Consider the following 17,336-nt stretch of genomic DNA (forward strand, 5'->3'; position numbering starts at 1 on the left):
TCTCTGGGGATAATGGGGCCACTCTGGGAAGAGCATCGAAGTTCCAAGTTCACTCCCTGGCAGCATCTCCAAGATGTGAACATATACTATATCCAACCAGACCTAATGATTTATATTACCCCCCTCCTTTCTGATCAATACTCGGGTATTTAACCTAAAGCTTTTGTGTAGTAACTTGCAGAACTTGTAAATATGATAATATTTAAGATTTACATAAATTAGGAATTAGAGCTCTTTTAACAGCACGATAATATGCTGTTATGTGCTGTGGATTCTCTCTCTCTCTCTCTTTTGCTTGTGTTCAATATTGTTTAAAGCAATGGTTCCTCACCTGGGGGCCTCCAGATGTTGCTGAACTACAACTCCCATCAGCCCCAGCTCAAGTGGCCGTAATAATAAAGATTTGATTTTGATTTGATAGGCAAGCATCAAACATTTGAAAGCCCTGGGGTGTGGATGAACATTCCCTACATACAATGAATGCAGGGAGACAACAAGGTCATTCACACAATCAAAGACTGTGTTCTATCTGTGTTTGGAAGCTGTGTGTGCTTCCAATTTTGGGTTGTGTGGAAGCAAGGTCAGAGGAAAACCTGGGTAGGAGCGATGGTGTGGAAGCAAAGGAGGAGGAAAAGCTACCCAGGTTTTCCTCTGCCCTTGCTTCCACACAATCACTTCTACCCAGGTTTCCTTCCTACCTTGTTTCCACACATCCAAAATTTGGGACACACACACACACACACCTCCCAAACCTGGGTCAATTTTGATTGTGTGAAGGACCTCAACCACTGTACAGGGCTTTATTCTTGGATTTGATGCTTTTGGGGCTCCACTCTGAGCCGCCGCCACCCCTCCCCGCAACGTTCACAGCAAATATAAATTATGGGCGAAGTTGCAGTCACAAGGGTGTGGGAGGCCCATCAGCTGTGCAGTCCTTGGTTAGGCTGGCTCCACTTTTGCTTCAAGGACAGCTATAAGGTTGGGCACCTAATGAAATTTGCTGCCAACTCACAGATAGGCTCTCTTTGCCGTGACAACCGCACAGAGGACACCAGCTGCCTCTTGGAGAACAAATAACCATTTTCGAAAAGCTTAGCAGGAACTCTTTATCTCTGGCCAAACAGTTCCATCTTCTGCAGGTCCCCAAGCTGCTGTTTGTCAGAGTGAAAGCAGATGTGCACACAAGCTCCCCCTCCCACCAACGCCCCATCTCTCTTACTTTATAGGATGCATTGTCCGTTTCAGGGTTTTCCACCTGGACGACAATGTAAGCATGTAGGAAATTGGAGGCGATCATATCTGGAACAAAAGGCGTATTTTCTTCTTGAAATATAATTGCCACAATGTCGTTGCCAATGTGTCTCTTTCTCTGAAGCTGAAAAGACACGAGGAGGAAACAGGAAACGTCATTCTGACATGTGGATGTTGAAAACACCTTAATAGCTCCACAGACTTCATAGTCTTCCATAGTCTCTGGCTAGGAAAATTCCAGTCTGACCAAATTTTGACTGACTGGTTTAATCTGTTTCCCTGTATTACTTAAAGGTAAACATCAGAATAGAAATCTGACTGGTTATCTCTTTGTCAAGGCTCTGGTTGTCTCTTTGCAGATAGGGAATCTTTTGCCAATAGGATTAGGTTGTTTGTGGATTTAGAGGCCTGGCTTTGGCTGTTCTTCTGGGTTACAGGAACAGAAAGAACAAATGGTAACTCTCACATTTAACATCCATGGATCTTAATTCCTATATCTTGGGATGGCAATGTCTCTAAATGGCCAGAGGTGACACACAGGAAAAAGCCTGATTTGAGGACATGGAGTTTTAAACCCAAACAGAATGGAGACTCTGTTTCCTTCCCCACAAGTATACATCAGTAACCTGCTGTTGGGGGGGGGCGGGGGGAGGAAGATGCAAATAAGTGGAAGGAATCGTATGCTGTGATGAGCTGAGGGTGCGCCAAGATTTCAACGTGAAAACAACAACAGAGCCATAGAAAGGCCTGATGAATAGGTTCCACTTTGGAAACACAACCGGGTCATTTCAAATTTCAAAACTGGGGGCGAAATTCACACGAGAACTTGGGAAGCAAGACACACACATATTGATGGAAGCGTGGCTGGATGTGAACTCCCTAGGAGATAATTCCATGGAGATTCTCCAATGGAAGCCATTCTGGCCTTCTCTTCCACCATCAACACCTGATGCCCATTTAACAAATGCAAAACCATAATCTGTTCTGCCATAGTCTGTTCTGCTCGGCCTTGTTTGATGCCATACCAAGAAATCAAGGTCGGCTCGCGGTTACCTGCTGTGTGTCTCCCTCGGTGAAAGGAAGTTTCGTGGAGACGTGAAACATAATCTCTCTGTCCCTGAACACCGTGTACACAGACGCCGTGCCTGTCTGGCCGTGACTGACATCCAGACCGCCTCGGAAGCTACACCACACAAAGAAAGAACAAAAATGGTTGGATGTCATCTGGGGTATTGAGGCCCCCAAAATATGATGATGATGATGATGATGATGATGATGATGATGATGATGATGATGAATTCGATTATAGATGAGACTCAAGACATCTAGGACTGGCTCTCCCAGAGTTTTCATTTGGAGCTGGCAAATTTTGATCAACAAAAAATTGGAAGGGCTCTAAATATTTATTTATGTATTTAACATTTTATATCCTGTTCTTCCTCCAAGGAGCCCAGAGCGGTGTACCACATACTTAAGTTTATCCTCACAACAACCCTGTGAAGTAGGTTAGGCTGAGAGAGAAGTAACTGGCCCAGAGTCACCCAGCAAGTCTCATGGCTGAGTGGGGAGATTTGAACTCGGGTCTCCCCGGTCCTAGTCCACCACTCTAACCACTACACCACACTGACTCTAAATCAGCCGGCATTCAGATAAACACACAACTGTCCAAGTAGTCAATGTTAATATGCTACTATGAGGTCACTCACACAATCAAAAACTGTGTTCTACTCGGGTTTGGTAGCTCTGTGTGCTCCCAATTTTCGGTTGTGTGGAAGGTTCCTACCACGGTAGGAGGAAAACCTGGGTAGAAGTGATGGTGTGGAAGATAGGTAGGAGGAGAACCTGGATAGCTTTTCCTCCTCCCTTGCTTCCACACAATCACTTCTACCCAGTTTTCCCCCTAACCTTGCTTCCACACAAACAAAAACTGAGAGCACACACAGCTCCCAAACCGAGGTAGAACACAGTTTTTGATTGTGTGGATGACCTCTATGAATAACAACAGGGGTGCAGACAGTGATGAATCTTGAGGAGCAGTTTCTCGCCAATCTGCTTCTCTCAGTCACTCAGCTGCTCCCTTGCCTGGAGGGGGTAGCCGAGAGAGAGTTTTTGGGAGGAGGGAAATGTTTTGGGGACTGAAGAGGTTCCTTAGGAAGAAGTTCAGTAAAGTGAGGGAGACTGCATTCAAAATGTAAACAAAAGATTGAAGCTGTTTGTTGCGCAAAGCAACCAGCAGGGGGAGCAGTCTTTTCTAGCTTGCACGACACCCCTACAACGGGAAGATACAGCTATTTTTTTGCAATGCACATGCGACATTATAGGACTGTCACACGGCAATAAAACCAAAATAAGGCATTGGAAATGTGAATGGCACCATGTTGACAGTGCAGGCACTGCAATGTCGAACACAGGCAGTATGGAAGGACACTTGGCGGACACTGCTGTAGTGGGTAATTTGGAAAGCACTCTGTACATGCAGCAGTTTCTTATACCTACCCCTTGAAATCCTGGAGTGTTACAGTATTTCCCAACAAATCCAAGAAGTTCTGGAATGCAGGACTCTCTTCGTTGTTGCTAAACAATTCTTCTTCCTGAGTCTGCAAAGGCAAACAAGTCAACGGGGCGAAAAACTCTTTTTGCTTCTTTATACTTTAAAAGGGCCACATTTGGGAGTCTGATTCTGAAGTATAAATCTGCCCTTTACACGAATCTCCTTAGAACTTGGAAACCTGAATGACCCGCTCTCATTTGCCAAAATGGAATTGATGACTCCAAGCTTCCTTTTTATTTCTGAATTTTGCCCACTTTGTTTGGCATCGGCAGTTTGCTGCGGGATTGATTTCCTTCAAAACATCATCTTTTCTGTGGTGGTACTGGGAAGGAAACATCACCACCAGTTAGCTAAGTGCTCGGGCAAAAGTGGCAAAAAAGGCCATCTTGGTGCTGATATATGCAGATTCTTTGCTGATGAACAGGGAGCACACCTCACAAAAAGAATCTTGATATCCTCATGGGACCGTGGAGGTCTTCCCTGCTCAGCCGAGGAGCGTGTGACAGCATCCCAGACAGATGACGACCTGGCCTCTGCTTGAAAACCTCTATGGAAGGAGAACCACTCTAGGCAGACTGTTTCAATGTCAAACCCCTCTTATAGTCAGGAAGTTCCTCCCAACGTCTAACCTGGATCGGTTTCCTTATAATTTCATACTCTCATTCAGATATCTCAATCAAGGTATTTTTTGCAGTGCTTTCAACGTGCACATACAGGAGAAAAGAGATGCAAGGATTTTTTTAGCTTTTTCTTCTGAGCCAATCTGACACGAGGTGCGTGTGAGGTGCCTAACACCAATTATACATATGATTTGTGCTGGTGGAATTGTACGTACAGTTGGTCGCTAAACCCATTAATCCATCTCCAGGAGCATTTCAGTCCAGATGGGACTTTTAGCTCACTTCTCTTCCGGAATGGAGGGTGTGCATTCACATCTCGGCCAGATTTACCCTGAAGTCCCTGCAAGCTCTCGAGGAGCACGTCACACACAATTCGAGTTTTATAAATCGTGTAGAGCTTAGCCTGATTTCTGTCTAGGGTAAACAAAATCAACTTTTTGTGTCGGTTTTTTGGGGGGCAAATTTGAACTTGCAGAAAAGCCTCTCAGTGTTGGACTAGAACTGGTGAGACCCGGGTTCAAATCCCCACTCAGCCATGAAACTCCCTGGGCGATTGGGTCAGTCACTTATCTCGCAGCCTAACTTACTTCACAGGGTGATTGTTGTTGTGTTTCTAGCAAATCCATTCCTTGATCTCTTCTCGGTAAAGCCTGCTGTCTGGAAATGCTTCAGACTGCCTCAAAGCAACATGATCCCATTTCATATTTAACAGCACAGTATGTTCAGGTGGCAATTAAGCCGTTGACTTGGGAGGCCGTGAATAACAAAGAGGCAGGCAATGCTTTTGCTGGTTTACCCACAACAGCTTCCCACAAGAGAGTTGTGTTTCGCGCGTCAGATGCAGACGCAGGCAGAGCTCATCACGCGGCAGCTGAGATCCTGCTAGGCGGCCTAATGATTTCCCTTCATTTGCTGTCTAGTCCTTTCCAGATTATCAGAGTCCATCATGAAAATGCCCTTTGTGGCGGCTCCTGTGTACCAGTGAGGAGGGGGGAGGAATCCAAAGCATTTGCCTTCAGCATGGTTTGTCTTTGCCTTTTCATCTTGAGAAGGCCTGCAGTGTTTCCTGGCACATCGCGTGGAGATATGTGTCGCATTTTGTTCCAAAGGCTGAATTCGGAGCCAGAGAGGCAAAATGCCGAATGAAACGGAGCGTCGTGTTCTTCTGTACGTGCCAGGGGGTGGGGTGGGTGTGTTTCAAATGGGGTCACAGCACGGGGAAAGCAGAACCTAACTTAAAATGAAATGTTTTAATCTTTTATTGGCTGTTTTTATTGTTTTGTAAACCGCCCAGAGAACTTCCGTTTTGGGTGGTATAGAAATGTATCAAACAAACAAACAAACAAACAAACAAACAAACAAACAAACAAACTTTAAGCCCTCTGATTCCATGTTTTCAGTTGTGAACTCTTTTAGCCACAGATATATTCATTCATTCATTCGATTTCTATACCGCCCTTCCAAAAATGGCTCAGGGTGGTGTACACAGAGAAATAATACATAAATAAGATGGATCCCTGTCCCCAAAGGGCTCACAATCTAAAACTGGCATGGAGCGGGGATGTTCTGGGCCCAGTTCCCCCTCCACAGTTCCCCTTCTGTAGCTTTGAGGCAGTAATTATTATTTTTTAAACATTTATATCCTGCTTTTCTCCTGAGGCGCTCAGAGCAGTGTACATGGTTATGTTTATCATCGCAGCAACTCTGTGAGGTAGGTTAGGCTGAGAGATCACCCAGTGAGTTTCATGGTTGAATGGGGATTCGAACCCGGGTCTTTCCCGCCCTAGTCCAACACTCTAACCACTATGCTATGCTGGCTTAATTCGAACAAAGGCCATGTCAGCTCTTCACAGCTCTGACTGCCCCCTCGCCCAGTCGACTCCCCACTACTTTCCCAAGAAGCATTCTGAAACACACTCCGTAAATGCAAGCAGCCTCACCCCTATTGGATACAATAAGCTTGTGTTGCTCACCTGCTTAGACTTCTGTAAAATCACACCAAACTTGAATGTGTTGTTGACCTCATGCTCATCGTAGGATACGACCATCTGAGATGCCTGCAGCAGCAGAAGGCAAAGGAGATTCGTTTGCAACCCTGCACAGCATCTTGGCTCACCTCGCTTTGAGGAGAGGCCTTCAGACCTGGAGAGTTCCCAACCTCAAACTTTGCCCAGGACTCTTCTCCTTCTCCGAGCTGTCACAGGAACACAGGAAGCTGCCATATATTGAGGAAGGCCATTGGTCTATCTAGCTCAGTATTGTCTTCACAGACTGGCAGCGGCTTCTCCAAGGTTGCAGGCAGGAATCTCTCTCAGCCCTCTCTTGGAGATGCTGCCAGGGAGGGAACTTGGAACCTGTAGATGCTCTTTCCGGAGCGGCTTCATCCCCTGCTGAGGGGAATCTCTTCCAGTGCTCACACCTCCAGTCTCCCATTCATAGGCAACCAGGGCGGACCCTGCTTAGCTAAGAGAACAAGTCATGCTTGCTGCCACCAGACCAGTTCTCCTCACTCCAGCCCTTCCCCACAAGACCTCTAGGAGCATCGCCCACCCCTCTGTCCATCACATCCCCATAGCCACCCAGTTGGTTGCAGATATCAGACTCTCCCTCCAGGGTCAAAGATTGACATTTGGGGGGGGGGCGGGGTTTCTAGTCTGGGACGTTCTCCTCTTTGGCTCCTACCCAGCTGGCAATGGAGACAAAATCTGTCCAAAGAGGGAAGTCCAATCTGTGGCATCTCAAAAGTTTGCTTGTCCCCATAAAAAACACCCAACTTTCACACACCCACAAAGAGACTGAAAGCGTAGAAAGGATTTCAGGTGTATTTCTCCCCAAGGAATCCTCTGACTGCTATTCTTTGTTTTATTTAGGAGCAGAGGAAGCCACCTTCTGCCGGATCAGGTCCTTGTCCATCTAACTCAGTATTGTCTACACTGACTGGCAGCGGCTTCTCCAAGGTTGCAGGCAGGGGTCTTTCCCAGCCCTACCTGGAGATGCTGCCAGGGAGTGAACCTGGGGCCTCTGGCATGCCAAGCAGATGCTCTCACCACTGAGCTGCAGCCTCACCCCCTGAGGGGAAGATCTTACAGCAGACAGTGCTCACCAGATGCCACCCATCCAAACGCAAACCAGGGCAAGCCCTGCTTAGCAAAGGGGACAATTCACGGGCCGGCTTCTCACCGAAGGAGAGTCCTCAAGACCGGCTTCTCACCAAAGAGTCCTTGGGCTGCCCGCCTGCAATCAGTTTATTTGGTACCCATCCTTGCTCTCCTTGAAAGTTCTTCCTCTCTCTCTCTTGCTGCCCGTCTTAGCACCTTTTCTAAAGGCCTTTGCTCCTGCAGCGCCACCATCCTCCGCCAAACCGCGATCTATTTCCACAGCTGAAAAGATCATCAGGGGGCTCCTGAAATTACACCGGCGGGCCCTCGCCGTGACTGCCCTCAACCAATTGGAACTCCACCATTCCCCGTAGCCTTCTAAAATAGCAAAAGTGAGTAAACAAACAGACAGGGGTGAAGGCGTCTCCCAAATTGCCCCCAGCTGACATTTCCCCCCACCACTGCAACACGTTTCCTTTGGCAGCGGCTATGTTTTCCCATCTTCCCCAGGAAAATCAGGGGACTTGCAGGAAAGGAAATCAAAATGGTGACCCCCCTGCCCCTTTGCTCCTTTTTGTCCCACCACCTGTGTCCCCTTCCCATTTCCAACACCTGCAAGTAGGGTGAAATCGGGCAGACCTTCTGAGTTACCTCTACTCCCTTGCACGGTGCAGAAGTACAGAAAGACCCACGTGGAGGCAATCTTCAGGACAGTGGAAGAGAGCTGGTCTCGGGGTAGCCAGCAGGAATTGTCCCCTTTTGATAAGCAGGGTTTGCACTGGAATGGGAGACTCCATGTGGGAGCACTGGAAGAGATTCCCCTTCGGGGATGGGGCCGCTCTGGGAAGAGCACCTGCCTGCTTGCATGCAGAAGGCTCTAAGATCTCTCCAGATAGGGCTGAGAGAGACTCCTGCCTGCCACCTTGGAGAAGCTGCTAGGCTAGATGGACCAATAGTCTGACTTAGGAGAAGGCTGCCTTCCAAATGGCCATGAAATGTGCTGAAATCCCATCCATTCCTAAGGGAATCCACATGTCAGATATTCCCCTTAGGGTATGGGGCTGCTCTGGGATCTGGAGACCCCAGGTTCCCTCAGCCCCCCCCCCACTCGTTCTCAGCCCTCCCCCTCAGCTCTTCCCCTGTTCTCGGCCACCCCTTCCCCTCACACCGCTTCCCCACTCCCTCTGCCACTTTCCGCCCCCACCACGTTCCTGCGTCTGCCTCCCCGGCACCACTCTCAGCCAGCCGGCCATTCGCCTTTCCCAACAGCTCACTCGCAAACTCTCACGAGAGCTGCCACACACGGGATTAGCGACGGGTACGTTTATGAGAATTCTATATATAGATTTGTGGGGAAAATTTTACCCACAAAGACCATAATTCACTCTTTTGGCATGCCTTTAAATCAGGCAGTTTGGTAAGCACTCTCTCTCCTTCTCTCACCTTGGGGTAGAGCACCGGACTAAATTTCAGCCCAGTCACGTCATCACAGAAAGCCTGTCCAGAAACAGAAAAGAACAGTGTATAGTAAACACAGAGTACCGGCCAGGTTTCAGACAAATGGCATCCCCTTCAGAAAGCTGAAAGCAACCAGAGAGGGATTCTTCCCCGTGAAAACTCTACCCTGTTTTTCACCTCAGACCAAGCAGTTTATAAATTAATAAGGCTGGCTCAAAAACGGGGCAGAATTTGAACTATTTTCGGAGTGAGGTGCATGTTTTTACTTCAAGCTCATCAGCTATTTAAAGCTATTTTCAAGCTCACCAGCTATTTTGGGGTGTTCCCAGTGTGTCACAGAGGTACTTCACACCATCAAAAACTGTGTTCTACCTGAGTTTGGGAGCTGTGCGTGCTCCCAATTTTCTGTTTGTTTGTTTATGTTTATATTCCGCTCTTCCTCCCAGGAGCCCAGAGCAGTATACTACATACTGGAGTTTCTCCTCACAACAACCCTGTGAAGTAGGCTAGGCTGAGAGAGAAGTGACTGGCCCAGAGACACCCAGCAAGTCTCATGGCTGAATGGGGATTTGAACTCGGGTCTCCCCGGTCCTAGTCCAGCATTCTAACCACTACACCACGCTGGCTCTCTCTGTTTGTGTGGAAGCAAGGTAAGAGGGAAACCTGGGTAGATGTGTGGAAAAACAAGGTAGTTTTCCTCCAACCTTGCTTCCACACAACTGAAAATTGGGAGTACACACAACTCCCCAAACCTGGGCAGAACACAGTTTTTCATTGTGTGAATGGCCTCACGATCTCTTGATCATGATCACGATCGAGCACAGGATGCTGCCAGAGGTGACTGTCTCACCTCGCCTTATGGAGGGACCGCCTCTGCACAGATCTTTTTATGCTGTCACTCTGATCTCATTTTCCTGGGCCAATTGGTCCGTACTTACAGATGATGTCTTCCCTCTTCCTTCTTTCTATCCTTTTTCTGCCATGCCTCTTAGATTTCAAAGTGACGGCTTAACAAACACAAGTTATTTGGCAGAGAGGCAGCATATAAATATAGCAACTCCAATAGAGAAATCAAAGGAGTGCTCGTTATGTGCTCACCTTTGCGATCTGCGGGATGCTAGGCAGCTTGCTGAGTCCTGCTAAGGGAATTCTTTCATGCAACGTTTTCACTTTGGACCTTTGGAAGGCATAAAGGAGAAATAAGGGGGGAAGGGTAAATAAGCAACAATGGCACAGAAAGGTCTCTGAATTTAAATGAGAATGGGGGGAAAGGGGATTGTTTCTGTTGAATTTACAAAGGGAAGCTTTGCCAGATGTTTGGAGATGATTACTTCGCTAACTGTTTCAAGGAGATCTGCATTATAAATGTATGGTTTGTTGGAGGAAGAGTGCTAAACATGATTGACATTTTCCAATATCCTCATGAGACTGAGATTTTGAGGTCTGGTTTCCTTGGACTTGGCTAAAGATCAAGCAACTAACGCTCAAGAGGACCAAAGTAATCTTGAAAGACTAAACTCAAAATCTAGAGCAAAATGATCCCTTTACTAAGCTTTAGCTATCATTCTCTTCCTTCCAGCATATTCTATGACTGATGGATCCCTGAAGCAAATTTACACACACACACACACACGGTTTCTGCCTGCTCTAGAATTGGACCCCCCAGCAGTAGCCTGCCTCAGAGTTCCCCACACTGAGGTTGCCTAGATGACCTTCAAGGTCCCTCCCCGTGCTAACATTCTAGGATTCTGTGACTGGCAATCTGCCCCAGTGGGAAGAGCCAGAATTTGGTGGAAATGACTCCCTCATTCATGAAATAGCAACAGCTTCCTCTTTTTTGGGATGCAGTCTCGCTTTCTTTTGCTCACTCTACCTGAGAATAATCCTTAGGTATTCAATTCCATCGGCTTCCTCACATTTAATGGAAAGGATCAGGTTTCCCAAGCTGCTGGCTGTGCAGTAGAAGTTTAGGTGATCCTAAAAATAGAAGGGAGATTCGTCATGACCCCGTTGCAGGGTGTGATCTGGAAAGCGCCCTGATTTGAGTGGTGCAAGTTCACATTCAGAGCTCCTCCCCATGTCTTTTAAAATTAATATTTGACATTTTTGCTTTCCTTTCCCACCACCCAAAGGTCTCTGAACCAAATCCCCACTAACCTTTCCTAAAAAGTGCTTCCTGTATGCCCTGGCTTCACCTTTGCATTCCAGTTTGTAACCATAGGGGCTGGGGCTCAGATGTTCCTCTTCTTCTTCACAGATGCTGCTGTCTGAGGAGGTAGGCGTGCCAAGGTTCTCAGGGTCTTCAATCCAGTAGCCCCCAAACTGAGGCAGGATGATTGTGGGGTAGGGGCTGCCTTTCTCCAAAAACTGAAAGAAATGGAATGGGCAGTAGGTTTGAATCTCTAGGGCAACATGGATGCTTTTTGGTCCTGGGGGAAAAAAAAGATAAACTGGCCAAGGGTCAGGATTTGTGTACCCCTGGAGCAGGGCAGGGCTGTGGACAGTCCAAATTCCAGACCTTGGGGTGGGGTGGGTGGGTGTTCCCTAGAACCAATCATCATCATCATCATCTCCTCCTCCTCCTCTTCCTCCTCCTCCTCCATCTACCACTTTTCAACCAAACAAAAGTTCTCAAAGCAGTTTGCATAGCAACAGGTGTGTGGTCTTAAAGGAGTGCACAGTCAAAAACAAAACACAGCGACCCCAGGAGAGAGGTTGTGTTGGATCAGTTGCTCTCTGGCAAAAACAGCCAGCCAGTCACTGATTGTAATATAGCAACAGAAATCTACAAAATCAGCCATATAACAACAAAAAACATTACAATGCTTTAATCACGACCTTGATGCCAGAAGGACACCCAAATCCCTGAGAATAGCCCATCACATTTCCTTCAGCCTGGGAATATGCTATCAGTGTTTGGGCAATGCATTTTGCTGGCTGGAATGTGACGCGTTTAGAACAGCAGCAGCTTGTCTGATCTTTGAAGTGGATATATATGGGTGGATATAGTTGGCATGAAGATACATCTCACATCTGCATACAAAACAAGTGAGGTCTTCAATGGACTGGAGATTAGAGAAGCAGAATCCATTTCTGCTTCTAGGAATGCCCTTGCTTTAGTTCTCCCATTCTGCAAGAGAAGCTATTCTTAGCTTCTCAGTTCGAAGTACCATAAATAGGTGGAGCAATATCTATTTGATTGACAAGCTATGGAGAAGGGGGACTCTACTTGGCCCAGGCTAACCCCAACCTGTGTGCCCAAGAAGGCCTGGGGATGGTTCCCTATCCCAAAGGGACTCACCATCTAAAAGGAAACACAACCAGTAACAGCGACTGGGAGGGCTGAATAGGGATTGTTGCCCCCCCCCACTAGAAGACAGCCACTCTTTTAAAAGATGCCCCTTTGCCCAGTCCAGGAGGAGTCCAGGAGAAATGCAAGGCCATCAAGGAGGAGAAGAGAAGGAATGCCCAGGATGACCTCTCGGCGTGCCCAGCTCTTTCATCCCTTCAACTAAACAGCTGGAAGGATGGCAGGGATCGGGTGCACATGGGACGTCATCCATCCATGCATGAGGATGGCAGTCAAATGGCAGCCCACTCTTCTAACAATACTGTGAAAAATATGGGGGGGGGGGAAGTATTGCAGAGAACTGCAGTCAGAGCAATGGCACCACGATGCATGGCCAAACTCCCTACTGCATAGAGGGCCCTCAATCAACAGGCTTCAGATATGATGCCAGATCTCTCCCTCTCTCAAGCACCTACCTCATCGATGCTGGGATAGGGGATGTAATCCTCCTGCAAAGGAAGAAAACAATACCATTCATTCAACCACAAGCGACATTTCGCATCTCTTTCTTTGTTGCGAGGATACACACCACTGTGGTTTTAGAGTACTTTGCAGATTAAAAGACGACTGGCCATAATAAACTGCCAGCTGAATGATTTGTTTTTATTTTTTGCATTCTAGCAGCTGAGAATGCAAGCATGATGCACCCCGTATCTCTCTGGTTTATCAGGATAAGCTCCGCAGCGACACATTTGGAGAGGCAGATCTTTTGGAAAAGTTCCGCCCAGAAGAGAGGAAGCAAGAGAGAAAACCGGATTAAGGGCACTCCCTGCATTTTTAACCGGAGCCTCGGTTTCAACAATAGCTGCAACCCTTCCCGTCTCCGCCAGCCCTATTACTCTGGCTAGTAAAGCAAGAAGCTTACCAAAGAGAGCACCAATGCCCCCTCTTTGGACACTTCAGCTCATATGGGGCAGAGTTAAGGGAGGTCAGAAAAGTGCCACACTTCCGCTCATGAGGGCAGAAAACACCCTTATTTTTCTGGCGTCCAGTCCTTTGTTCTTCTCATTTTGGTCCCTAGTTGAAAGTTTGGGAACTGCCATATGGTGGGGTGTGTGTGTGTGTACATGATGGGTGATGATACAAATTAGGTGTGGCATTGTTGATTAATAGGAGAGTGAGAGAGAGGGACTCGCTCTCCATAATGGGTCGCCTTTCCGTGACACTGAAGCATTTGGGATGCTACTGCCGGCCTGTATTAGGCCCGGGAGCTGCAGAATAACCTTTTCCATTATCAACGTTATCAACAGAGAGAATAGCAAAGGGGAAAGTCTGATCTACATCAGCAGTCAGCTAAGATCTTGTGCTGGAACGCACCTTATTTTTCTGGCTTCCACTCCTTTGTTCTTCTAATTTTGGCCCCTAGTTGGGGGGGAAAAAAAGTAGTTAGGCCAATTATTATAGAACACATTTCAGAGGATCTGAACGTACAGTCTTAGAGATTCAGCCCTGGGACAGGCTTGCCAGCTGACCAGAAAAAGGCAATCTGGCCTGCTCCTGTGCTCATAATAATTTGCTCCGCAGAAATCAAGAGGTGATTATTATTTCCATGGCATGGAGCCTTAGTGGGGGAAGAACAGCTCCCTCCATAGCACTTCCCTCCTCTCTCTTTCTCAGGCACCCACCGAATATATCCTCATAGTCCAAGGAGGGAGGAAATTACAAGGAGGCTGCTGTCTCACTATCACATACCTGCATTTTTTCCAGCATTTCAAAGAACTCTGCAGACTGGGGAGAGAAAAAAGAAAGTATTGTTAATGTGCTATCCCAAATACAGACAGCTTTTGACACCAACATATTCCATTAAAAATAACATTTTAATGGATCCCCCTCCCCCGTATTAAATAGGATTTTAATTTGGCACAGAAGCAAATACAGCAAAGGTAAGTTCACCAACATGAACACCAATCACCAATATGAATGCAGACATCTCTATTTGCTTCCAGCTTTCTGAAGGGAGTGTCATTTGAAACCTTGTCAGCACAGAGTGCTGATTTGGATTGGGGCGATCATCACCTGATGACGTACGTACGAGCCCTTTGAGCTGATGACGTGGGATGTCACCACGAGATGATTCAGAGCCAGTGTGGTGTAGTGGTTAGAGTGTTGCTTAGATCAGGGAGACCCGAGTTCAAATCCTGATTCAGCTATGAAACTCACTGAGGCTATTCCCATGCGCTGTAGAAACCGGGCTAAGGGAGAACAGCTGTGCGGTTTCCACCGCAGGAGTGGAAGACTGCCATTCCTGGAAGACTGTCAGCGGCAGGAACAGATTGGAGCTAGCAGCTGCTGTTCTCCGTGTTCTTTTTTAGACCGTGCCCCACGTAGCCTTGTGTCGGCATGCCACGGAGCACTGCAGTGACAAGTGGGGCACCGTGGAAGAAACAACTAGAATGCTACCACTACGTTCAGTTCCTTTCCAATCATTTCCATCGCCAACATTTCTCACTGAAACAGTCTAAAAGGTACTGAGCGCCTTGAAAGCATCTCCAATATACTCGACTGCTGTTTCCACAAATCCTCTTCTACGCCCTCCCCCTTTTCATAACCAGTCCAGCAGTAAGGGAGGTGTGCCCTAGGCCAAAGAGGCAGCAGTGGAGAGGCAGGGTGCCACAAAGAAGGTAAAGGAGGAGGACGACACTGCCTCACTTTTTGTTCTTCTGCTTAAGAACAGCTCTGCTGGATCAGGCCCAAGGAAATCTCTCTAGTCCAGCATCCTGTTTCCCACAGTGGCCCACCAGATGCCTCTGAGAAGCCCACAGGCAAGAGATCAGGACATGCCCTCCGCTCTCCTGCTGTTGCTCACCTGCAACTGGTATTTAGAAGCATCTTACCTCTGAGGTGGTCTATAGCCACCAGACTAATAACCTGGCCCTCCAGGAAGTTGTCGAAGCCCCTTTTAAAGCCATTCAAGCTGGTGGCCATCACCACATCCCGTGGCTGAGGAACCTAGGAAGCTGCCATATACTGAGTCAGACCATTGGACTATCTAGCTCAGTATTGTCTTCACAGGCTGGCAGCGGCTTCTCCAAGGTTACAAGCTGGAGTCTCTCTCAGCCCTATCTTGGAGATGCTGCCAGGGAGGGAACTTGGAGCCTTCTGCTCTTCCTAGAGCAGCCCCATCCACTGAGGGAATATCTTACACTCCTAGTCTCCCATTCATATGCAACCAGGGTGGACCCTGCTTAGCCAAGGAGACACGTCATACTTGCTACCAGAGAATTCCATAGGTTACTTATGCACTGTGTGGAAAATTACTTCCTTTTTCAAAAGGAGAGGAGAGCTGGTCTTGTGGTAGCAAGCATGACTTGTCCCATTTGCTAAGTAGGATCCACCCTGGTTACATATGAAAGGGAGACTCCATGTGTAAGCACTGGAAGATATTCCCCTGAGGGGATGAGGCTGCTCTGGGAAGAGCGTCTAGGTTCCAATTTCCTTCCCTGACAGCATCTCCAAGATAGGGCTGTGAGAGATTCCTGCCTGCAACCTTGGAGAAGCTGCTGCCAGTCTGTGTAGACAATCCCAAGCTAGATGGACCTATGGTCTGACTCAGTATATGGCAGCTTCCTATGTTCCTGTGTTCTAAACTTCCTGTCAATCAGTTTCATGGGATAATTTTGTAGACCTCTGTCATGTCATCTTTTTTTCTAAATCAAAACCTTTAATGTTATTGGGTGTGGTTAATCTTCTCCTTCACTTTGCCATTAAACTTGTCCTTTCAGATTGTTGCTTTTATATTGATTTTGAGTGTGGGCTGTTGGTTTTTTAATTTTATTTCCACATTATATTTTTCTTGTTTGCATTTGCATCTATTGGAAGTCACCTGGTGCTTCTTTTAATAGGGAAAGGTGTGGCAAATACAGATATTTTAAAATGAATAAATACAGCCTACAGAAGATAGAACAGAGAGACTTCAGTGTTAGAATGGAACGTGTGTCCCCATTTCACTCCGTGAAATGTTAGGAGGTAAGCCTACTGCTGGAAATTTGAACTGGCCGAGGACGGGGAAGACCATAAAGGCAGAGATTGCGGCAGTTGAGAAAACCACACCCAATAATGTAGACCGAAACAAAGCATCTCACCAGAAAATAGAAGCCACAGGCCAGAGCAAAGACAGACGCGGGCCATTAGGCTAATGAGTAGCAAGGTTCCAGCAAGCCTGCCCAACTAAACAAGATTATTGTATCACGCTTTGAATTTTCCAGTCATTGTCAATTTCATATCCTTTGTCTAGTAATAGCAGGGTAATTTGATTGGAGCTTCTCTTCTCAGGAAGCTGACCTTCTCCTTAAAAACATAGACAAGCTGCCCAGCTGCGTCCAGAGCCCATGTCAAATACAGGGGCATTCCCACTGCACAAACAGGGAGGTCATTCACACAATCAAGAACTGTGTTCTGCCTGGGTTTGTGAGCTGTGGAAGCTGCCATATACTGAGTCAGACCATCGGTCCACCTAGCTAAGTAATGTCAACTCAGACTGGCAGCGGCTTCTCCGAGGTTGCAGGCAGGAGTCTCTCTCTCAGCCCTCTCTTGGAGATGCTGCTGCCAGGGAGGGAACTTGGAACCTCAATGCCCTTCCTAGAGCGGCTCCATTCCCTGAGGGGAAGATCTTCCAGTGCTCACACTTCTAGAGGTCATTCACACAATCAAAACCTGTGTTCTACACAGGTTTGGGAGCTTTGTGTGCTCCCAATTTTCGGTTGTGTGGAAGCGGAATAGCTACCCAGGTTTCCCAGAGGTGCAGTTTGAGACCTGGCAAGGCAAGAGAAGACAGGCAAAGAAAACTCACACTTCGTGCCCACATTTCAATAGCTTTTTACGTAGATTATAGAAAAGGGTGCTACTGCAATGTCTCTTTGTCTGCTTCCTCCATCGTTTATAGTGCACTGCACTGGAAAAATGCATTCGCTTTAAAAAGGGTATTTTTAAACAACTGCCCGATCAAAAACAACATGTTTGTGCAGGGATCCGAAACGAACACTTGAAGATTCTACTTCTGAAGTTTCAGC

General features: G+C 47.2%; 1 protein-coding gene across 7 annotated transcripts in view; it reads right to left on the reverse strand.

Moving 5' to 3' along the window:
- The window catches only part of LOC128335960 (rap1 GTPase-activating protein 2-like), a 130,944-nt gene that overhangs the window by 20,541 nt on the left and 93,067 nt on the right, over positions 1-17,336 (reverse strand). For all 7 annotated transcript variants that reach the window (XM_053274938.1, XM_053274941.1, XM_053274942.1 and 4 more), the window contains 11 exons: positions 14,020-14,055; positions 13,645-13,689; positions 12,744-12,776; positions 11,136-11,345; positions 10,852-10,955; positions 10,077-10,155; positions 8,964-9,017; positions 6,396-6,479; positions 3,748-3,848; positions 2,305-2,434; positions 1,220-1,375 (listed from right to left, as the gene is read on the reverse strand). In XM_053274938.1, the coding sequence (XP_053130913.1) occupies positions 1,220-1,375; positions 2,305-2,434; positions 3,748-3,848; positions 6,396-6,479; positions 8,964-9,017; positions 10,077-10,155; positions 10,852-10,955; positions 11,136-11,345; positions 12,744-12,776; positions 13,645-13,689; positions 14,020-14,055 (1,032 nt within the window). The remainder of the gene's footprint in view (positions 1-1,219; positions 1,376-2,304; positions 2,435-3,747; positions 3,849-6,395; positions 6,480-8,963; positions 9,018-10,076; positions 10,156-10,851; positions 10,956-11,135; positions 11,346-12,743; positions 12,777-13,644; positions 13,690-14,019; positions 14,056-17,336) is intronic.

Source organism: Hemicordylus capensis, chromosome 12, assembly GCF_027244095.1.
Source record: "Hemicordylus capensis ecotype Gifberg chromosome 12, rHemCap1.1.pri, whole genome shotgun sequence".
Taxonomy (NCBI): Eukaryota; Metazoa; Chordata; class Lepidosauria; order Squamata; family Cordylidae; genus Hemicordylus; species Hemicordylus capensis.